This window comes from Colossoma macropomum, unplaced genomic scaffold (genome assembly GCF_904425465.1).
Source record: "Colossoma macropomum unplaced genomic scaffold, Colossoma_macropomum, whole genome shotgun sequence".
Classification (NCBI taxonomy): domain Eukaryota; kingdom Metazoa; phylum Chordata; class Actinopteri; order Characiformes; family Serrasalmidae; genus Colossoma; species Colossoma macropomum.
In genome coordinates, this window is record NW_023494803.1 from 23,845,356 (window position 1) to 23,870,720 (window position 25,365).

General features: G+C 38.3%; 1 protein-coding gene across 1 annotated transcript in view; it reads left to right on the forward strand.

The window, feature by feature from the left end:
* zgc:174356 (uncharacterized protein LOC100137120 homolog) overlaps positions 1–25,365 on the forward strand; it is a 45,498-nt gene that overhangs the window by 12,298 nt on the left and 7,835 nt on the right. The window contains exons 4-6 of the mRNA XM_036593319.1: positions 2,717–2,855; positions 6,085–6,168; positions 13,164–13,320. Coding sequence (XP_036449212.1) covers positions 2,717–2,855; positions 6,085–6,168; positions 13,164–13,320 — 380 coding nt within the window. The remainder of the gene's footprint in view (positions 1–2,716; positions 2,856–6,084; positions 6,169–13,163; positions 13,321–25,365) is intronic.

Here is a 25,365-nt window from a genome sequence, read left to right on the forward strand (position 1 = left end):
CCAGATGCCAGTTTAACATAATCACCAGTCTTATATGCTGATAAGATGATTTGTAATTCAACACCTTTAAAAAAAGGTAGTAGAAGCTGTAGTGTCTTGCATAATTGATATTAGATCCAATGTTGAAGAAATCAAAACATTTCAAAACACATTATTGATTACATCACTTGTCAGGAACAAGTAAAGCTCTTTTCCCACCATAACAAGGACTGAGCAGCTTCTGTTTGTCTTTGTAAAGTGACAAGAAGCTGTAGGGGCCTGTGTTTTTCCTGGCCGTCAAGGGAACCCTACCCACTGATGTGGTCAATGTGAATGGGTCAATGCTGTAGCTTAGAGTGACACTTAAACAAAGACTGCTCATTAAGGAGCAGGGCTCTTCCTGATCGGAGAGGTGATGCCTCTCTGTTTTACAGAATGTTGACTCCGGTAGCCCACAATGCACCATGGGGGGCTCCGATCGCTCAGCAGCCTTTTGTGAGGCCGGCAGAGCCATCGATTGCAAGAGAGGCTATTATGCACTCTGTCTGTTGGAGATGGCTGCTGGAGGTCTGCTGCCTGATACACAAACACTCAAAAAAGCTTTAATTAACCACCAATCAAAGCCCTTCTTTAGGGGGGGAAAAGAAAGCATGATTTATTCCTTGATGGGAGACAGAGACTTGCTGTAAATTATTTCTGAGTAAGTGTGATATCATGCAGAAAGTACTATGTAATTAAAAGGGTCATAGCACAAGGGACCAGAAGCCGTCAAATCCATTGATGCACAGACTCCTATTTGTTAAGATCTGAAGCAACAAAACCTGCCCAGGTCCAAAAGGCCAAGGGTGAGTTCATGGCTCGGTGCTCGCGCAGTTTATAAATGTCTGCAGGGTTGAGATTGACTCATAATTAAGGCGGCATGGAGCTGGTGAGGAATTATTAAACACCGCAGGCCCTAATGACTTGATTAAAGTAAAAAACAAGCGGCGTTAACCTTTTCCAGGGAATGCTTATGCATTCCCGCTATGTTTCCCGCTGCAAATTTATGGAGGCAAAGAGGTCTGATGATGCCAGCCATTCGCCAGCTGGGGGTTGGTCGGGGGCATAATTAAATCAAACCTGTCTGCTTGAAAAGGATCAAAGTGGTCACATCGTCCTTGACACGCACCAAACCGCTCGCACATTCGCGTCCGTATATGCTCAGTCACACGCAATTGCTCATAGACGCATTGTACTCAGACGCACAGATTAATACGTGTTGATTGTTTTTGACATTTTCATCAAGTGCAGCCCACGAAGGTTAATTAATTCGCAACTTTGGGCCATAATGAATCTAAAGTGCCTGAAATATTTATAGCATTCTTGTTGATGAAGGGCCGAACAGCAGACCATTTAGGGCAGCGCAAGATTGCTCTCCGAAAAAGTGCTCTGCGGGCTTCATTAATCATTTATACAAAATATTTTGTTAGCAATGTAACCCCAATTGTTAATGATTACCACATCTTCTTATTCTTCAAGACACTGTTAGTGACAGTGTACACAAAGGATCAGGCTTTTGGCATTCAGGGGAACACAGTGTAGGCAATTCTGCAGATGTACTTTAACGAACTGTAACAAAGCATTTGATTACACACAAATGGTCAAAAATTACTTGGAACAAACTCTGATTACACTGACTTACATCAAAGGTAAAGCATGTTTTCATTTTGGAGATGCGAGGGTTTGTTGTGACAACAGCGATATATATATATATATATATATATATATATATATATGTATGTATATATATAGATATATATATATATAGATATAGATAGATAGATAGATAGATAGATAGTAGATAGATAGATAGATATACATATATAGATTGACCTAGAGAGAGAGAGAGAGAGAGATAAAATGTAAAATGACAAGATATAATAACTCTAAAGATCTATACAATGTCTTACAACAATATATTCCTACAACAATTTCAAAAAGAGAAATATTAGATATTTTGTACCAGATTTAAAATTATTCTAATTGCCAAGATATCATTTGTTGCGTTGTTCATTATTGGATACTTTGCAATAGTTTCAAAGTGATACTAATCCCTTATTTTTGATTTATCCAAATCCCAATGAATACTGATACAGGAAACCAACTGCACACACAGCTTGTACAATCTCCATAGAAAAGCTTTGGCAATAGAATGGGATGCTCTACACATGAGCCTAAAGTCACCATGCCAGATGCCAAACTTCGTCTAGAGGGGTGTAAAGACCCGTAGCACTGGGGCTGTGGAGCAGTGGAACTACATTCTTTGAGTGGTGGTGCTCCATCCAGTACTTTTATGATGAGTGGTGTTTGTGATCCAGAACTAAACATCCAACATCAGTAGCTGACATCATTAATGCTCTTGTGGCTGAATGCAATCAAATCCTTACAGCAGTGTTCCAACATCAAGCATTAAGCTTTGTGAGAAAAGTAGAGGACAAACTCCTTATTAATACCATTGATTTCAGAAGAATTGTTGGATGAGCAGGTATCTGGTCATGTTTTCGTGGTTGTGACACAATAAAAAGTCTATGAATGTTTTGGGTTTGTCAGATCATGTTCTTTATATATCCAATTAAATGCCACAACAGCATTGAGAAATCCCATTACTAAAGAAGAAGAGTAGAGTAAAAGGCAGAAATACTTTTTTGCTTTGGCATGTTAGTGTTAATATGGTTCTTCTCCTGTTTGTTTCTGTTAGGGCTTTGGGCTTCTGGGTCTGTTCCCTCTGCTGATGCGCTGCTTCAGGGAGATGACTTTGGCCAAACTCAGCGCTGCTTTCAGAGCTGCCTCCTACGTCCTGCTGGCGTTTTCTACCAACACATGGATGGTCTTCCTGGGTGGGTTCTCATTCCTCTTCTCCTGATGCTCAATATATGACACATTGTTTTATACATACATAACACACAATAATACCAATAAATCATACTGAGACATTTCACAAGGTCGAATGTGTAACATAAGTGTGTCATATGACGTGAGCAGTCAAGAAGAAGGATGCAGTGAGATTATTACATTGCAGTCTATATTAATGGCCTGTCTTGTGCCAGATCTGCATGATAGATATGTGTATGTCCAGAATAGGGATAGGCTGTTCAAATAGCTGCATTTTTCAATGATTGTAGTAAAATGAAAAGTTTTTACAATTAAACATCGAAACCTCAGAAAGTTTAACATTTATTTAGCGCATGCACCTACTGGGAAGACAGGTGATCTGTACTTGAGCATTTAGTTGGTTTAGTGATTTACCTTTGTGTTCAGGTGTATGTGTAACAAATGGAGCTTATTAGGAGAAATCCAAGGGTCCTTCTCTACTGGTGGTCACAGGTGGATTCCTTCTGGTTCAGATGCAGATTTTTTGTGAAACTTTTTGTGGGTATTTTCAGCTGTGAATATTGCTGTTGTCAAAAGAAAACCTTGTATCCCCATTTTTTTTTACATTTTTCAGTTTTTGACATAATTAGAAAATGCCTGTTGTCCTTTACATTGTTCGTAAATTTCATGATGAATGGACTGAAAGAAATGACCCAAAAAAACTGGTTCCATTGTTCCAAGTTTTTTCTTTCTCCTGTAAACTAATCATTTTGGAGATATGAGGTTTTATTCCGACAACAGCGATATGTTTGTGTGTGTATGTTTAGTTTGCTGTTATTTGTAATTGTAAAGCCTACTCCTACCACTACTACTACTACTACCACTACTACTGCTACTGCCACTACTACTACTACTACTACTACCACTACTACTGCTACTGCCACTACTACTACTACTACTACTACTACTACTATCACTACTACTACTACTACTACCACTACTACTATTACTACTACCACCACTACTACTACTACTACCACTACTACTGCCACTGCCACTACTACTACTACTACTACTATTACTACTACTACCACTACTACTACTACTACCACTACTACTGCCACTGCCACTACTACTACTACTATTACTACTACTATCACAACTACTACTACTACTACCACTACTATTACCACTACTACCACCACTACTACTACTACTAATAATAATAATAACTATTATTATTGTTTTATATTATTATTATTATTATTATTATTATTATTACAACATTACAATTACATCCTCTTTGGACATTGTTTTGGGACTTTTTATGCAAAGTCTGATGAACTGATGAACTTATATTTTGTTCATATTAACAAAAGGCTAATTGGAGTATGAGATGTTATTTTTAAATTTTTAAATCGTTAAAAAAGTAAGTAAGTAAGTAAGCAAGCATAGTTCATTAACACTCCCACCCCTCCGGGATGCTTGAACTCACCATCCCCTTTAAAAAGTGCTTATAATTTGACCACATATCAACACATCTTTTATATAGTCTTATAGAAATTACCATATAAATCATAGCAGTTGAATAATAACTCCAAAGATTAATAACATTATAAACAGCTTAAGGTGCAAGGGGTTAATATGAGGTGCTTGTATCCTAACATTCTCTAAAATTCTGCAACACACACTTAATTAAAATCTTCTTTAAAATTTATGAGATAATAAACTACATGTTTCATTTTCTTATTCTATAATTTTATTCCAAACTACTTACCTCATTTGAACACCTGATTAAGTAAGCATGCCTGCCAAGATGGGTTTGGACATCTGTATGTTTGACTAATCACCTCTATCCCAAGTGAAGTCTCCTAAACATGCTGAACAGTGTTCTGAGGATTCGCACAGCACCAAAAGGATTCTGGAAAAAAAAATCAACAGAGCCCCACATGCAGCCTTCTTGTCTGGTAAAGACATCTACAAGTCTAATAGAAACACATTATTCAATATACAAGCATGTTAAAACCTTTTGTCAATTGGAACGTTCTTCATCATGTTTGGAAAGACAGCTAGCTGTTCAAACTGTTCCAAAATGTTCCTTCCTGACCAGACTTCTTTATACAGTTGTGTGCAAAAGTTTACACACCCCAGTCAAATGACAGGTTTTTGTTGTGAGGATTTTCTATGTGAAAACATGTGAAAACATCCTGCACAGAGAACAAACTTCTGCACATTTTAATGCATAATTATTGTTTACTTGCTGAATTTAACATACTGGGAAAAATAAAACATAAAATGTAGCCTGTGTATATTTTATGTTTCATTTTTTCCCAGCATCTTAAATTCAGCAAATAAATAGAAATTGTGCAGCAAAATTTGCAGAAAAATGCCATATTTAGATGTGTTCCCTGTGGAGGATGTGTTAACTTATTTTCTTTTCGAAAATCAACAAAACATGCTTTTTTAGCAGTGGAGCAGAAACTTTTGCATACCACTGTAATCTTGAGTGCAGCCTTCTGGTGGAAAGTTTGTTTGGACTATGGAGGTGGCACCATTAAGAGTGGCACTTACACCCCCCTGCTATTCCCTGCAGAGAGTAATTGTTGAGGAGGAGGGACCGATCAGTATTGATACCCTTAATTGCATAAATGGTTGTGGAGATTGTTATTCTAATAGACATGGCAGACTAGAGCGCTTTGAAGAGGAGATGAGTGGCAGCTATGGTGAATAATCAGCAGCTGGAAGAGGCATCTGCATTCTGCTCTTTTTCCGTTAGCAGGGATAATGAGGGGCACAGCGGCATCACGCAGGAGTCACCACCTCCATTTCGATGCTGAGGCACGCTTGCGTGTGTGTGTGTGACGGGGTGGGGGACGAGCATGCCTTATCCCAAATAACCATGGCAATAAGCGAGCGCTCTTGCCGTGATTTTGCGGAGCTGCTTCTTCTCTGCATACTTGAACAGTTTACTGAGATGACTGAGTTTTGCGTTTGTAGGCATTAAAATGGGGTTAGTGGCTTGGGTTGACTCTTTGGAACCACATGCATATGGATGAGGTTCATGAATTATTGAACATCTTAATTCTGACCAATTTGCACATTAGGATCTATGGTACGTGTAGCCCTTGGCTGCACTCCTCGCAACGGTAACTGCATACATAGCTGTGTTGTACATCTGTGCATCACATCTCTGTTATAACACAATAATGTACTGAGTTTTTCAAACTCTTGTGTTTGGTTTTGTTCTCTTTAAAGTGGCTGTAGTGGCAACTCCTGCTGGGATAACACAAGCTGTGATTCGTTCTTTGTCTTCTGCCATCGTGGGACCTGATGAACAAGGTAGGCTGTCAAAGTTATATAATTTAACCCTTTATACTATCAGTTATTCCACATAGAGACATACATCACCAGGGTTGGGATGTAACAGAATATATATTCTGAATACAGAAGTGAATTACACCAAGTTTTTACAAATTTCAGCATAATTCAGTTGTCAAGATCCACACAAAGGCCTGATCCCATTTCACCCCTTAGCCCTCTGTTTTGTGCGTTCACGTCTAAGGGTAGGGTGTGCTGATTTTTTTTGAGATGGAGGGGTAGCATGAAGTGTTAGGGCTGCATGGCACTCCAAATGAAGGTTTTTCAGAGGCACACTCCAAATGGAAAAACGGGCAAGATGGCTGCACATGAGACCAAAGAAACCCACAAATGTGAATATTTTCTCAGTTAAAAATTGGGATAACAATGGTATTACCTTAGTTTATTGTTATTTCAATGTATTATGGTCCTTTCCTTTATAACAAGCAGAAAAAAGCTAATAGTACGCTGAAGTCTTGGTAGCTAGATAGCTAAATTTCCTGTTCCACCTTAAATAGTTCAGCAGTACTGACGCCTGAAGTGCCAGAATGTACCTGCTGCTCCATTCAGTTTCATATCACCAAAGAAGGGGTGGGCGATAATAAATAACTGTCACATCCCCCTCTTTGAAGGCATATGACACCCTAAATTTAACTAAAGCCCACCAACGAGGTTGCTGAACTTCACCCTCCTCCTTTACCCCTCCTTTCACTGCGGAGTGGCAGTGCATTGCTGCAGAGCATTGCTAGTAGCCAGTTAATTAAGTAATGTTATGTTTATTTGTGGGTTGTCCCATTTCATAGGGGAAGATTTTAACTAGCACCCATTGGAACTCAGTTCCAAGGGACAAGATGACACTTGAAAACAAGGGGTAGGGGTAAAAATAAGAAATAGGATTGGGCCAAAGTCATTCTGAGTGGTTTCATGCAAGTTGGTGCATTATAGGGAATATATATATACATTATAGTGGTGATCCAGTCATACCAGCACAACTCTAACTCACTAACACACCACCACCACGTCAGTGTCACTGCAGTGCTGAGAATGATCCACCACCCAAATAACACCTGCTCTGTGATAGTCCTGTGGGGGTCCTGACCATTGAAGAACAGGGCAAAGGGGTATAACAAAGTATACAGAGCCACAGATGAACTACAGTCTGTAATTGTAATTCTTTGTGAGTGTAAGTGTATTGTAAGTGTAGAAATAAAGAGGAGGGGCTTGTGTACATATGTATACTCATAAACTGCAAAGCTCTGTTTCTCGGCCCACACTTTAATTCTCGACTCTGATAACTACAGAACGTACATATTACTTTCATAGTAGTTGCTGAATAATTTATAGTGAATAATGACTCTTTAAATGACTGCAAAAGGCTGCAGGATTAACTCAGTGGAACCAGGCCAGCAAATAGTCCTGCTCCTTTTCCTTAGGCCTCTCTAGCTTAGAGTATTTTAACCTCCTCTATCACAATTAGATCAGACTCATGCTTTCATTATTAATCTGTAGTGTGTCTGGCATGTGTTTTTGCCTGATAACTTTGCTGAAAGATGCTAATCTCTGTTTTCTTCTCGTGGCTCCTTAATGAGAGGCACATCTAGGCTCATTAATTAGATGAAAGTGAGCTACTGAATTAATGAAGGTTTTAAAGATTTGTTTTTTGTCATTGTTGTTTTTAAACCATTTCTATAGTTCAGCAATTCTTTCAAGCATGTGACTACAACATAAAGCCTGAATGTGCGACAGATTCACACAGCATAGCACACTTTAAACTATCAAACTGTAGAACTGGATGTTGAAAGACTTTCCACTGGTAGTTGGATGTCACTCAAAAAGGCTTTTAAAGTGACTGACATCCTAACTAACCAATGTGGCTGTATGTTTAATGGGATGTATTAATACTAATGACAGATGCAGTGTGATTATATAGGCAAAATGTCACATCAGCAGAGACATGGGCTTCAATTACAGTACTGTGGAAAAGTCAGAGACAACCTTGAATTTTTTTGACTCTGTCCTGTCAAAACAACCATTAAGTGCAAGTTACTCATTTCTTCATGAGATTTTTCTGAGGAGATTAGATATAAGATAATCCACTTGCATAAGGGGGGAGAAAGTAAATGTGAATTAAACATGAGTTTCCAAAACTAAAGTTTAATCAAAACTGTCCCCATCAGATAAACAGTACTTACAGCTTTCACCTTTGAGAGATTGGAGAAAATCAAACTCCACTATTGCTTCAGATCTGAAAGGATGTGTCGCTGACAAGAAGAGCCTTTACATAGAAAAGGAAATCGGTAAAAAAGAAGAACATTTACAGATCAACCAAAGAAGCTGCTGGTGGTTTCAGAACAATGGACCGACCACCCTCATCATTGCTGAATGTGTATGCAATTACTTGGATCATCAGAAGCAGAAAACTCAACCAACTTCTAAGATTGAAATTTGGAGGTATGGAAAAATATCTCTGCAGATTTATTTGAAAAACTGAAAGCAAGTTCCCCAAAAAGAATGGAAGCTGTAATAAAGGCAAAGAGAGGACACACTAAAACCTGAAAAATACTGACATATATGTGTGGGCTTCTGTGTAACTTTCTGTTAAATATATGTTTTCTGGTTTTATTCTTTCATGTTGCTGAAAAATTAATAACTTATTGGCTGTTTTGACCATAAATTAAATAAATAAAGGGGTCTATGGATTTTGCACAGTATTCTGTTATTTTCAGATATGCAGAGAGGAAACAAAGTTGAAAACAAAGAAGTTTTGTCACTTTTTCCTATCCAAAAAACGCTGAAACAATGTTTATCTACTTTGACAAAGGCTGCTAATCAAAATGGCAAATCATCGCTGTCATATCAGAACCTCAGAACCACCAGCTGCTGTTTACATTGTGTGAACATGATGAATGGAGCAAAAGAGATGAACCCACATTATTTAAAGTAAAATCTCACTACATTAACTTAAAGTTTTTATTTCAGATGTTTTTATAGAGCATATAAAGGACATAAAGAATATCAAGCATGTAATTAGATTGATTTTCACAATGAACACAGCAGCTTTCCAAAGAGACTTCCACCAGCATCTCTAAAAACAATGTAGCAGCTCAAAAATGATCAGTGAAACTGATAAAGAGAATGCGTGTGACAGATTCTCTCTGATTCAGTCTAAATTACAACATGTTTCTGTGATCATTTCCAAAGTTTGCCACATCTGCTGTGTTTTTCTGGGTCACTGTGAGTGTGCTGAATTTGTGTGGAAGGACCATGGAGGCGCTCTAGTTTTTCTCTCCTGCAAAAACTTGCCTTTTTCAGCCTCCATCACAAACGCTGTCTCTGATGAGCTGCTTCTTTTCTGTAGCTTGTCTCTCACACTGCACATGTCACCAACGCTACAGAGTTAGCGTTCTGGAGCACTTTCAGCTCCAGCTCAGATCAATAAGGATTCCGTGTTATAGGCACTTAAAGGCCGCTCACACACACACAGCAGCTCATTCTGCTCCAGTTAGTCAGAGCCGTCCCAGCACTCACTACAGCATGGGGAGATGTTTTATCAATGCGGATCAAACCATTATTCATGCCGCCACTCCATACACTTCACTGCACAGATGCCAGCAAGCGCTGCCATTACTCAACTGCTTCAGGACGGAAGATAAACAAGAGCCTGCGCTTTATTTTACAGCTACACCCAGCCTATACTTTAGATAAAGCATGGGTTAATATGGGTCACAGGTCGACGCAGTAAAACATATGTGAAAAACACAAGCCTGTGCATCTTATTTGAATGAGCACATAACCTTTAAAAGCAGCAGTTATCACTAGCAATAACAAAAGCGTGGTGTAATAAAGCAATAAGCTGTGAGGGGCCATGCATTACAATGATTTTAACAGGTAAGGGGTGTTTTTAAGCACAATGTAAAGCAGAGTTGCAATACCAGGGAATATATATTTCCAGGTTTATATGATACTAAGCTTCAGTTGATTGATATCCTTCTAGCCAACACTCCCAATCTATGCTGCTCATGCTGAACTAAACACAATAGCAGGGAGTGAGACGGGACATCTCCATTTTTGTCAGTTTTCATGTTTTGACAGCTGCTCTTTGTGGAAGCTTTATGTGGAAATTTCATAATGATCAGACCAACAGAAATAGTCCTAAAATATTTTTAATAAAATGTCTTTACATTCACTTATATTGAAAGTTAAGAATGTTTATTCCTTCTCCTGTAAAGTTACCATCTTGGAGATGTGAGGTTTTCAACAGTGGCAATATGCAAGCGGTGTAGACCCTGCTCTCTTAATAAAAACATTCTCTAGGTATAACATCCTAGGCTTATTACATCCCAGGCTTATTACATACTAAGGCTTATTATTCAGTAACTACAGGGACTTCAATGCAAACTGGCTGAACTCTTCTTAGGTTATAGAAGTGTGTAACATTCGGGCCACCTGGCCATTTAAAGGGGTTATAAAGGGTGAAAGTCTTATACACTTGTACTACTGTTGAGTGAACAAGCTTACAAATGAACAAATGGACAAACAAACAAACAATAGACAGATGAGGTATCTTGCTAGCGTAGTTATGCTGGCTGGGTTACTTTCACTTAGTAGGTTAGTTTTCACTTTCTCAATTTCGCAAAATAGGACAGTGAGGCCCTGGGTAATGCTGTTAAAGCTGTATGGGCAGGTCAAGCCACTGTAAACTGGACTGTCCAATTCACACTGAAAAGGAAGAAAATTCTGGCAAAATACACCGGTCATTTTAGAGACTGGAAAGTTGTTCATGTGCATTGTTGGGGCATAACGTGGTACAAAGTGGTGTGTTGCAGTAATGCACTTCCTTTTTCCTATAACAAAGTGGTGTAATGCATTACAGTTAAAAGTCTTGTAATCACATTACAGTTATAGACAGGAAGTACTGTGAACTCTGCCTTCTTGAAACAATCTGTCAAAGCATCTAATCCTGCTAAAATGAAGTGGATAAAGGCCCTTTTACTGAAGAAGAGAGTCCTAATTTTCATTCAGAAACAGCTTTGTAAGCTTCATGTGGTAAAAAGTGAAAAATGAGGCTTCATTAATTGTTGGGCAAAACTCAATGTCGTAGAACAGACAAGGGTCAAACCCAGAAAGACTAACAAACAAGGAAAAACAATCATCACAAAACCAGGCAACCAAATGTGAAGAGCAAAAGGCAAAAAAGCAAAGTCAAGAGTTCCAGGCAAGTAAACAGACAAAAGGCAAACAGACAAAATGCTCAGTAGCTCTCATAAAAAGAAGCAAGACCTCGCAAAGTCTCTAAGCTAAAAGCCCGGACTTTATACTAACTCCAATGAATCATATGACCAACAGCACAGGTGACCGACATTAGTATTCAGGTGACTGTGAGCGCTGATTGGAGCTCTGTGGAGAGTCCTCAGCCATGTCTCTCGGAGGATTTTGGGATATGGAGATCATAGTTGTGTCTGAGCTGGAGGGATGCGTGACATTGTTTAATTCATAAAGGTTTCATTATCAAGGCAGCTGTTTTTGGACTGATTCTAGTAGCTAGTTTCAAACAGCATTAGCTGTTAATAGCTATATAACTTTTCTGTTTCTTGTCCAAAGTCAGAGATGGTGACAGGCCTTTTAAATGATGTTTAATGTGATTGGCTGTTTCTTCCTAAATAAAGTACTGAGTTTTCCCTCTGTCTTTACTTTTGGAAGAAATTTGTATCAGTTTTGGAGAGTAACAGATTGTCACACCTACTTCAGACATGGCTGAGCCTACAACCAACCTGGCAACTCAGGACTGCATTTCCCACAACCCCTCGCTGCATCACGTGACTCAGGACACACACAGACCTATCCCCACTCGAGTTCACCAGTCTTCTGATTGATCACACCTGACTCTTGTTACATGTGTTTGTTAGTTTAGTATATAAGCCCAGGCTTTAGCTTAGGAACTTCACAAAGTATCGTCACTCTACTGTGCGTACCAAGCGTTTCCATTGTGTTTCTGACTGCTACTTTGTGTATGACCTGTTTGCTGTTTATGACTTCGTTTAGAGCCTCATCCGTTTGTTCTGTTTTGGTTTGCTGGTTTTCGACCTTCTGCTATTGTTTCTCAATTGTGATTTTGGATTCCCCTTTTGGTGTTAAAGTTTTCAACTCATGCCTCTGCTGTGAGCGTCTGGTTGCGTTTGCCAATGTTACTAATGAGTAGTCAGATTACTATTTCCAAAAAGGACTGAATGAAAAGAAAATCCCATTACATTGTGAGAGAAGTAATTAATAATCTTAACTACTCCAACATTAATCTAATTTGAAAGAAAACAAGAGCTTTGCTTTCCTGGGGCTTTAAACCCTCTTAACCATGTGAAAATCACTGTAACACACTGGCTCAAGTGGTTGTTGCTTTCATAAAACAGTCACATATAATGCAATGTTCTACAATAGCCTATAATATAGGTAAAAGTAGAATACAATTTGACTGCACAAAATAGTTTTTACTAAACTGACACATTATCTATATGGGTTATATGTGTGTATAGAATATTTTATAGTAGCTTTAAATCAGTTTCTAGTTTTTTCTTTTTGTAATTAATTTTACTCATTGCCCATTCAAAAAGTGTAGAAATATTGTAAAAGTACAAATTCCAAGTGTTCAAACCACGTGTTGAATATGAGGAAAAGGTACTCTTGTGTATACAGTCTTGTTTTACGGGAAGAAAAACATCCTTTATATTTTTTAATATGCTTCCCTCATCGTTCCATATACAAACAAATGTAAATACATTGGAAGTGCAGACTTAAACCTGTTGATATAGAATGTAGATTCAGTGTAAATGTAATTCATTGCATAAATAAGTATACAGTTAATTATTTAATTACATAATTCACTTGAATAGCATAGAAAAACAGTAGTAAGATTTCAAATGTTTATAGTGCTCCAAGCCAGTAGCCTCAGTAATACTGCTGTTGTCTTGACCTTACCTACGCAGGTGCCATGTTCTCCTTCGCAGCCTCAGTGGAGGCCACATGTTTCTTCATCGCTGCCGTCATATTCAATGGCCTCTACCCACTGACCCTGCCCACCTTTCCTGGAATGTCCTTTATCGTCATGGCTGGCTTCAGTATCATCGTCCTCATCCTCATGCAGTAAGTGACACCGTGCCTGAAACTAATTCTATGTTTGCTATATTAAGATGTATCATTGGCAATAGCAGCATATTGACTCATAAACAAGATGTTAATGTTTGTTGACATGCATAACAATCCTGGCAACCCTCATCATCAAATGAGGTGACACTGTAATTATCTCATATTAATGCGGATGCTCCCCGAGCATTATGAATAATTGCCCTACAACTCCAGCGATTTTAGGGGGCTCTCGCCAGACGTAAGTACATTTCAAATGGAAATGTTCAAAACAAACACTTATAGTGCTAACAGTTGTAAATTAGTCTGTTTCTTTCTCCTTCAAACACATACCCACCACCCACACTCACAACCACACACGCACACACATGTTGATCTTTTAAGATTCATGCAAAGGACTTCAGTATAATATCCATACTGGATGTGTAATCACTTCCTAATGTGCTGTAATTGCGCTGAGGAGAAATTGTATGAGCTAATTTCATTTTCCTCCAGCGTGGGCTGCACATAAGCATGGTTTTGTCTTAATGGAGGGTAATATCTCTTGAAACAAAGATTTCCTTCTGTTTACCTCATGTGTCTTTATTGCTTTTATATCTTCTCTCATTCTAAATCTCTTCCTGTGAAATATTTTCATAGTTTCCAAATGCAAATACTGTCTTAGAATGAAAAACAGGCCATTTTTTTATGTATTATTCATCTATATGACCCATTAAAAGCAATGATATTGAGATCACATCAACTGGAGACAATAATCAACTCCCCAATACAGCCACGTGCATTTTGTAACAATTGAATGTGAGACACTGATGTTACATGGTCCTCGGTAGAGTAATAGGGACAAAGTGGAATTAGATATTGATCTGTCTCTTGTGTATTCCTTCAGTCACCAGCATTCTGAACAAGAGAGAGATGACAATGACATACATTGAGATTAAATGATGACTGGACCACCCAAGTTATAGTTCAGGGATCATTTAAGTTGATCACAGCAATAAGCAGTAAATTACAAAAAGCTGTGATTTACCATGATGATAACCACAGTTAAGGAGTATTGTAAGGCAGAACAAAAAGTAGAGTAAAATCAGTGTAACACAGGGCCTTTAGTGGATTATTGCTTTTGTAAAACATACAATATGATAAAATAAATACACACATAAAACACAATTATCAATAAATAAACATACTGGTAACAAAGCTTCCACTAGTACATGTTGGTTCCCATCATGGTGTCCTGAAATTTGTCTGCAACATAATTTCCATGCAACTTGATAGTTACATGAAGCATATCAAAAACAAATTTGCATGCAACACATGCAGTTACGCCCCTAGAATTAGCAGAAACTTACCAGCTTGTTAATTCTCACTATATAGTTTTCCACAAGGTGTTATTTACATATTTGCAGCATTATTATCACCCTTCATATATTTCTTCAAGCTGTCATTGATGTTTTTTTTTCTGTGTCTGTCGTTTATCTGCTATGTGTATCTTATACCTTTGAAAATGTATGTTTAAGTAGCTATTATGGTTGTTGCCTAGGTGATGATAACTCACCCTGTCCTAGAAGCAGTGCAAGTTAATCGCTGACCACATCCGTCTCCGCTTCTAAGAATTTTCATCCCTTGGAACCCAAATGAATCTGAGCTTCGTGTAAAATTAGGGAGCGTCAAGAGAGGGGAAATTTGTCTAGCTATGTAGATTAACAGCAGGCTAGAACAATAAATGGTGGCACATGCAACAGTTAAAACAGCTGTTAACACTGGGTGGCTTTTAAAGCAGCTGGTTGCAGAAATGTTAGCTACAAGAAATTAATGTTTGTTGTCATGGCTCAGGCAACTGAGACATGTGCTCTGTGTGGAGTAGGGGGTCTAATTTCTAACCGTGCAATAAACCAGTTTCTGTTTGATTCTCTTGTCTGTTGATCTGGGGATATAAGTTGTTTGAAAGTATGTCGTGATCACATGGCATGCTATCAGGATTTTGATTGGCTATTGAGACGTTTGCAGCTGTTGTGGCTAAGTTTCAAGTGAGCAGGACACTTTACACTATGCAGTTCAAGTGCAATTTAGCTTCATATAGGTTTCAAGCAACTAAAATTGCATAAAGGTTTCACTGTGTAAAGCTAGCCTAAAATTTTGGTCACATACTGGTTATTGTGCAAAAACACAAGTGTTATCACATGGTGTGATAACGTAGTCCAAATGTTACCTATTGTATATTCTCAAACAGCCTAAAAGAAAAACTCTTTGCCAAAAAACATGTTTGTCAGTTTATCACATGGCTGCTAACAACTGACTTTCTTTGTGGCTTTATGGCTGCTGCAAACTTAAAGTCAAATGTTTTGCGACAAAGAGTGGCAAACCTGAACTGCTCCCACATCAACATCGCAAAGGAGAAGCAGAGAGCATTTATCAATCCACATTTCTGTTTTTCTCACGTGTGTAAATATCTTTAGTGATCATCAGCTCAGTATCAACATGTTTTGTCATTCATAAATGCTCATATTTTATTTTTACATTTTTTATTTTCACATTTTTATCTCAACTTCATACAGAAAACTTATTAATGAATTGTTAAGCTGAAAACATATGATCTAATGTTCCCTGGTTTTCACTATAGCCTAACCTAGTTGCACATTCATTACAAAAGATAAACATATTTTATAGAACCTGCCATGGAAATGTATTGCAGTGTAAGCCATAAATGAAGAAGGCAACTAAACCGGAGAGCAGCTCCACCCTTGTTAAATGTTAGCAGTACACAGACCAGAAGGGAGACACATCAACACTTTTTATTTAATTATTTATAAAAGCACTTTGGATGAATATTTTAGGAGACATCATGTTCAGCAGGATTTGAATTTTCCGGTCCTACAAAGTCAAATGCCAGTATTTACCTTCAACAGAAAATAAACCATAAACAATGCTTCCACCACGTAGTTCATTTAAAAGTATGGTTGCCAAGCAACATCACGATCAAAGATAACTCCATGAATGACACAGTGTTTTTAATTTCTCCAAATGGAACAGATAATCAATTTTATAATGGTGTTTTTAAAATATAATGATTTCTTTCATGCTGTTATTTAAACCAAAAAGAACAATGTAGGGGTTAAATAAAATGACTCATGGTGTTTATCATCAGCATCCAGAAATGACTGAAGAGCTTTTCCCTTCAACCTTGTACTCCCTATTTTCTGTTCTGATAGAAGTTCCTGACTTGCTTTGTTTCATAATGATTTTCGCATTTCCTCCAAATGAAAGCACAGTGTATTTTTAACAAATCTATTTCAGAATATGTCCCATACAACATTGCTTTAAATTGATTCCCTTGGGTCTATGACTCAACCTGTGGATGTGGAATAAGCATGACTTCAGCAAACATCAATTCTTCTCTAGCGATGTGAGGAATAATAATATGCCTAATGTTGAACTGCTGCATATTCAACAGATTCCATCAGAATGTGACGATGAAAGTTTGCACCATATTTATCATACAACTTGTGAGGGTTTTTCAGAGTAATGTTCAGAGTAGTGCTCAGAGTAGGAGTGCTGCACTTGGATCAGGACTTCCCACTTCGGTCCTAATGTGTCATCTTTGTTCCAAGTCATCTTTGTTTGTATCTCAGAAACACTGATTTAATAGGACAAAAATAAAGCTGGCATTTTAAGTGGCCTAAAAAGGCAGCTTTATCTATTTTTTGCCTCCCCTGATGTTTCACTTGTCCAGTCATGAGCGACCAGTGTAAGAAATATGTCCCTTTAATTTGCTGCCATTCCTCTTGATTTCTGCTATAAAATGAGGCTACGTTAGCCTAATGTCCTAATATTTTATTTCATGTTGCATATCACTGTGCTGACAATATTCAGCTACAGCAGTCTTAATATTCACAATGCATTCGAACAGAAAAAAATGCAGAAAAAATGTTTGAAATAAGATTAGATCATGAGAAAAATAGGTCACTGCTGTGCTCTGCTCATTCAGTATTACTTAATGAGAATGTTTTTATATAGCCTAATGTTAATATCAAGAAGGGACAAAGAAATACACTACATAGCCAAAAGAATGTGGACACCTTATCATCACACCTATATGAGTTTGTTGGACATCCCATTCTGTGCACATTAATATGGAGCTGCCCCGCATATAGTGTCCATATAGTGTATCTTTACATTACTTTCACTTACAACGCCATTTCCAAAAAGTTGGGACGCTGTGCAGAATGTAAATAAAAATAGAATGCAATAATATGCAACTCATGAAAGCCAAATACATGAAAGGAAAATACTACAGAGACAACATATCAGATGTTGAAACTGAGAAATTGTGTTGTTTTTTGAAAAATATATGCGTTTTGAATTTGATGCCAACAACACGTTCCAAAAAAGTTGGGACAGGGGTATGTTTACCACTGTGTTTCATCACCTCTTCTTTCAACACTGTAAGCATTGAGTCCAACTGTTGTAGTTTTGAAAGTGATATGTTTTCTCACTCTTCTTTGTATATATTTCAGCTGTTCAACAGTTTGAGGTCTCTTTTGTCATATTTTTTATTTCATAATGTGCCAAATGTTATCAGTGGTGACAGGTCTGGACCACAGGCAGGTCAGTTTAGCACCCAGACTCTTTTAATATGGAGCAATGCTGTTGTAATACATGCAGAATGTGGTTTTACATTGTCTTGCTGAAATAATCAAGGCCTTCCCTGAAAAAGATGTCATCTGGATGGCAGCATATGTTGTCAAAACTTGTATGTATCATTCAGCATTAATGGTACCTTCACAGATGTGCACGTCACCCATGCCATGTGCACTAATGCACCCCTGTACTATCATGAATACTGGCTTTTGAACTGTGCACTGATAACAGGCTGGGTGGTCTTTAGAATTTAAAATGTGGATTTGTTGGACCACAGGACACTTTTCCACTTCCCCTCAGTCCATTTTAAATGAGCTCCGGCCCAGAGAAGGTGACATTGTTTTTGGATCCTGTTTATATATGGTTTCATCTTTGTGTTTTAGAGTTTTAACTTTAGCATTTGTGGATGCAGCACCAAACTGTTTTCACAGACAGTGGTTTTCAGAAGTGTTTCTGAGCCCATGCAGTGATTTCCACTACAGAATCATGTCTGTTTTTAATGCAGTGCCACCTGCAACCAGCAAATACGGGGTTTTTGGCCTTGTTCCTTACATAGAGAGATTTCTCTAGATTCTCTGGATCTTTTAATGTTATTATGTCCCGTAGAAGATGAAAAGCAAAAGTTTACACTGAGAAACGTTATTCTTGATTTGTTGCAGTATTTGATTGTGCAGTCTAGTGGTGAACCCCTCCTCATCTTTACTTCTGAAAGACTCAGCCTCTCTGAGATGCTTTTTTAAACCAAATCATGTTACTGACCTGTTGCCAATCAACCACCAGGTGTTTTTTAGCATTACACAACTTTGCCAACCCTTTGTTGCCCCCATCCCAACTTTTTTGGAACGGCTTGTTGGCATCAAATTCAAAATGGGCATATATTTTTCAGTTGTCTTTGTAGTATTTTCAATAACATATAGGGTTTAAATGATTTGCACATCATTGCATTTTGTTTTTATTTACATTTGAATTTAGACTGCTAGGTCAATATTGTTTTTATTATTAACGATAATGTATTTTAATGTAATGTAATTCATTATTATTATTATTATTATTATCAGTAGTAGTAGTAGTATTAATATTATTGCTATTATTATTATGTTTGATTGAATTCTACATGAACATGCGTGTTGCCTTCTGGACACTGGGCAGCAACAGAGAAATGTAAGCTATTGTTCAGGTTATAATTACCAAGTTTTCTATGTCAGAAATAAAAGATAATTTTTTAAGCTAAAAAGTTTTTTTCTTTTTTTCACCCTGTGGGCCTTCTTGCTTTCTGGTGATAAATAGATCAATACTCTAATTCTGAAGCAACTGCTCATTAATTTCTATCATAAGTGTTTTTATTTGGCTTTCTTTTCTTTTTTTAATAGCAGAAAAATGCAGTGAGCTTCATCAACAGTACAATACAGATGTGGCAGACAGAGATTAGGCTGAAAAATGCCAGGATACTCAGTTAATAAATAAAGAGCCTTTGCACTTTTGTGTTTGGAGAGCATCTTTGCTTGTGCCCTGATGCTAGCCTGATTTGGCAACAGCAGTTTAACTATGATTAGAAGGTAAATGGGTTTCTATTGTTTCAAACTACACAATCACCAGAGTTCATTTCTTGCACACACTGAGTCAGACTCATTCTTTCCACGTCATTGTGCCACATCTGATGAATAATCGTGGAGTTATCAGAAAGCAGCCTTTGACTGCTGGAACTTAACTGACGCACTTGTCAAGTTGACAATAAACAGCTCTACCGCCTCCATTACCAGCGCCTAAATTGATTCTGACGCACATTTGATGTTCTTTCGCAGACTCTATAATTAAGTGATTGTCTTTTGTAATAAAGGTATTAAGTAAAGCACCCCTGCAATAAGGCCTGTGTGCGGTGGTTAGCGAAGTGTGGCATGGTTATCGTAGCCAAGCTGTAATTACGGCACTAATGGGCTGCTCCCTGGGGCTGGGCCTGCTCGGGCCTTCTTGCGAGCACACACACACACACACCCTGCCGACACACTCCCTGCCCTCCGCGTTGCCGTCAGAAGACAATTAAGTCTGCGCGACGCAGCGGCAGCCGCACATAGTCCATAATGGCCCCTCGCCGGCACACTGCTGGGGAGTGATAGGTGTACAATCGCCTCTTGCACGGTGGAATGACGGCAAATGAAATATTGTAATTTTACAGACATATTAGACCCCTTAATGCTCCCTTTTGTCACTCTCTTTCCTGAAAGGGTTTGAATTTTGTTTGAGTCGAGCCGAGTCGAGTGTAGCAAATTAGAGTGCTAATGGCGGCTGAAATTACCTGCATCGAGGCTGGCTGAAAGTCTGTCGGACGTCTGCCATATCAGACAGCGTGGATTAATTGAAACAGTGAGAGATCAATTCGTTTTCGCAGGCATGGGGGACACACCTAAAATTCACCACCCTCTCCTCACACTCTGCCCGTCTCGCCGCTGCACTCAGCCTAGAGGCGTGTGTATAATTTTGAAGCTTATCAACGTGAACATGCATTTTAGCGTAATCAGAAGCCTTGAGGTCTACATGCAGATAATGAAAAATGCCATCAGAGGAAGTAATTGTCAGAACTTATAGGTGCTCTTTCTGACGTCCATGAAATTAAATTATATATTTGTGCCGAGCCCCTTGCTGAGGACTTACCTCAGCCTACAAGGTGTATTTTCAATCAGAGGGTGTATGTGTCTGTGTTACATGTGTGTTGGTGTGCCTATTTATGTGAGCTTAAGCATGCCTCTGCACCAGAGAAATTGCAAGGAGAGTGATTTGTCCAGGTCTGTGGGTCTTGCTAAGACCAGCCTGCTGGAATATTGATGAGGGATGAGAGAGAATAAGTGAAGTAATGATGGCCGAGCCAGAGCAAAGAGCAGGCTGGCTCCGTGCTGTGGCTAACGCAAAGCCGAGTTTTACAGAGCCACAGGAGAATCCAGGGTTAAGAATCTGCTTAATCCATCCATCAAAGCATCTTGCTGTGATTCTCAACTGCCTCAATCATCACACTCGTAAAAACACAGGCTTCTAAATGGATCTTGGATTGGGCCTTTTCCTTTATTGTTATTGAACCAGGGTACACAAGAAAATAAAGCTAGGAGTGCTGAAATTTTCAGCAGCATATAAAATGCAAAATTATATGCCTTTTTGTATTTGAATTTTTTGGAAAGTGTACATCAAATTGAACATGTCATAATGTGCTATAATGTGGTGAGACAACAGCGTACACATATAACTGAACCACTGACGCACACCCTGCTCACTCAGCTCTCTTTCTTGTTATTGTGGAACATTTTTTTATGTAAATGAGTGGTGACCAATCAGATTGATTGTGGATATGTGGCAGGATAACTGATTGTGTCACACCCACTACAGCTACATGCTGAGTTTAAAGACTCCAACGCACACTGAGCCAGAGATATAATAGTTAAAAACCAACTGATGTATTTGAAGGGCCTCACGCTTTTTTAAATAAAAGAGCTGTAGTATGTTAACACTGTCGAGGTTTCAACACATACTGTTCACTCCCCAGTTCATACAGTCCACTTATAGAAACTGAGCTGCAAAAACAGACCATTTTGAATTCACTGCTTTTATGATGTCACAAAAATCATTTACATATATCCATATATTCAGCCTACAGCAGTTTAGCCCCGCCCATTCATGCTGAAGTTACAAAGCTCATGTATCAAACACAAGGCCACATCATATATATGAAAAAAGTAGGATATTGGCCCTTTAAAACCTTGTACATTAGTTGATTTTTTAAGTTTAAAAATTTAGGCTGCTTTAGGGCTCAGAAATAGCCAACACCCCTGGACTGGCTTGTTTTTTAGCAACACTCCCCTCGGAATGGAAAGCTGGTGGGAGAAGCAGTTTGGCTTATTGTTAAAATGCAGCATTAACTTAAACAGCGCACAGCTACTGCAGATTCTGAAAATCTATAAATAAAACATAAATATAAAAATACAAACTTCACCCTAAACCAAGCTCACATAGGTCTTTAGCATACGTAAACTATTATAAAGTTCTTTTTTACTTATTTATTTATGATCCTGAAATCTGGGAGTGCTGCAGCCCACGGCGCTCCCACTGTCTGCGTCCCTGTACAGAACCTCTACCTGGAGATTCTTTAGAACGGGCATGTGAAACTGGGGACCTTCCAGGCCAAAAGTGCTGTGGAGATTAATGTTTACCTTCATCTAACACTGACTTCAGTTCATGAAGGCCTTGCTAATTAGCTAATGAGCTGAATTAGATGTGTTTAATGAGGCAGCGTGCTGAAGTCTGCAGTGTTTTTGGCCTGCGAGGAATGGAGCCTGACACATGTGCTTTAGAAAGATCCATCCTTTAGGGAAGCAAGACCTGTTCTTCTATGTGATCACTCCAGAGAACCCTCTTTGGCACCTTTATTTTCAAGGGTGCTCTTCTTAGACATAAATGCTTTTCTTTCAGCCTCTGTTTATATGATCTATAGCTAACATTGTATGTGATAACCATATTCATAAATGAGGTACAGATATACATAGGAGAAATGGGCAGCAGCCCACAGCAAAAAATAAAACTGTCGCTGGTGGTATTCACAGGTTCAAGAAGTCACAGCGCAGACTGTGGAAGTTAATAACTGTGCTGTGAAAAGGCGAATACTGTATCTACAGTCTGTGATCACTTGGACTTTGAGAGCCAGACGGCAGAGCAACTTTTTACACTGATTGCTGCATCACTGACAAGTGTGTGAGTCACTGTAGTCTTGTTGGCCTCATGCAGAGTTACAGCAGCTAAATCAGCTATCATCACATTTTCGTTTGTAACTTTTTAACCACCATTTGAAAACACCAGCTGCTCTTTACATTGAGTGAAATGGAAGAATAAAAATGATCCAAAATAGCTTGTCATACATTTGCAGTAAACTAAAGGTATACAGTGATTTTCTTTGAAATAAAGGTGCCACAGAGGGTTCTTTGAGTGATGCCACAGTAGAACCTAAAAGCAGTGTTTTCGAAACCTGATCCTGGAGGCCCACTACCCTGCACATTGTAGTGTTTTCCCTGCTTTAACACTCCCACTTCAGCTCAGTAATGGGCTGTTAATGAGCTTATTAGTCAGATCAGATGTTTGGGGGCAGAGAAAACCCTAAAATGTACAGAGCAATGGACCTCTAGGATCAGGGGTGGGAAGCACAGTCCTAAAAGACCACATTAGTTAATGAGATGTGTGAGAGTGAATAACTTTTTAGAGGTTTTAAAGGGATCCTATTCTGCTTTTCTGTTTTTTTTCTCTTTTATTCAGTTGTTATATAGCTTTTTGTGCATGGAAATGCCCAGGAAAAAATCAGGCAAACTTGGCCCACCATAACACAACGCACAGCAACTACTGGAGGCCAGAAGGAGATTGTTCAGTTTCGTAGCCACGTCGAGAAGACGCTGACCTGACTTTCAGGATTGGATTCTAGCTCAAACTGATATGGCAGAACCAATTGTAAAAATAGCCACATCTGTGTTTACAACTGCTCAGGAGAGAAGTGTCTGTCTGCAGACTGCAAGACCATGTAGGAGCAGAAGTGTCTGTCTGCAGACTGCAGGACCATGTAGGAGCAGAGTCACTCTGGCAGTTGATCTGTCAGAACAGAGTGGGCAAGCTGACCAATCAGAGCGCATTGGGAAGGGAGCTTACAGACACAGGAGCTCTAACAGAGCAGTAAGGGGAGATAGAGATGTACAGTATGAGAAAAATAATGTGTTTTTGGAACATTGAAGCATGTAAATCTATTCTAATAGATCCCAAAAATAAAATTCTGAACATTGAAAATGAGCAAAATAGGTCCTCTTTAAAAACCCTTGCATAATGTAAAGGTTTTGCATTATGACTCGGTTTGGCTTGTATTCATATCCAACACAATGATGTTCACATCTGACACAATAAATTATTGCGATGACCCATAAACAATAACATTAAAGGTGGCAAATTGAAAACGAATTATGCCATTAATAGGCAATTATTTGTATATTAATAAAGCATTCATTAAGCAGTAGTAACTGATCATGTACATAGAAATTAGCAATTGACTACATTGTGAACTGATAGTTAACTGACCGTTTAGTGTGTTATTTGTTCACAGTGTAATCACTCATTAACTGTGTACTGTGGCTTATTACACTGCTAATGAACTGATGAGTGTGTCGCATATAAAGAAGTAACATGAGAACTAACTAGCACTAAGAATTAGTCCCCTTAATTGTCTGTTGATTAATCTACTGCTACATTTTCTTCCACTGTGCAGCTCTGTAAGGAGTATAGTCCTTGGGCTTTACTGGACCCTTTCCATCACCTCCATTTATTCAGCTGCGTTTCTGTCTTCAGAGCTGGCTTTACATTTTAACCATTAATCACTACTTAATGTGTCCCTCCAAGTAAAGTGTTCACCCTCTGAGAGGAGAGCAGACCAAAACTAAATGTGCACAGAGATATATAACAGCCAAATGTGGAATTGGCAGATAACAGGTGTAATACTCTCCTAAAATAGTGTCTCATGTTCATTAAGTGGGCTTGTTACTTGTTAGGCCTAAAACACAGGTTGCTTATTCAAAGATAGTTTCCCTTGTAAGCATATTGACAGTGTCTGTCATACTATTAACTTGCTGTAATAGTATCTCTAAAAAACCTGACACTGGATAAGATGTGCACGTGTGAAGGACTTGTTTTAGTTTAATCAAAAACAGAATTGTTCCTGATTCCTGTTTGGTTTATCGTGTAGCATCATTTAGAATAAACAGTAATTGATAATTTAAGTATAATTTCCATTTTAAGAAACACAAAAACAAGTTTAGAGAAATCAGGATATCTCAAACTAGTTTGGTGTTAATCAGTTTGTAGCATAATTAGTAGTATAAATGATCACTTAACTTGGAGGAACACAAAGTAATAATAAGTTATATTTAACAATATTTAGATTAATTAACATATAATTAACAGGACTAACTCATAAGTGCTAGGTAGTTAGGTTACTCATGCTACTCATTTCAGTTCTGTTACTTGTTTTTAAGGCTCTAAATGACCTAACGCCCTCTTACCTCACAGAATGGCTGTCTGTTTATGTTCCAACACGTGATCTGAGATCTGAAGATACTGGCCTTCTGCAAATACCTTCTGTAAACTACAGAAAACATGGAGAGGCCTTGTTCAGTTATTATGGTTCTAAACTCTGGAAATCAATTCCAGGAAGCGTTTGATTAAAATTCTGTGTCTTTTTTTGGGATTTAGCTTTTTAATTTGATCTGTCATTGTGTTATATGATTTTAAATTAATACTCATAGTTTCTTCTATTACTGTTAAGCTTTATCACCTGTCTGTAAAGCACTCTGATCTGCCATTGGTATGAAAAGTGCTTTATAAATTAAGATATTATTATTA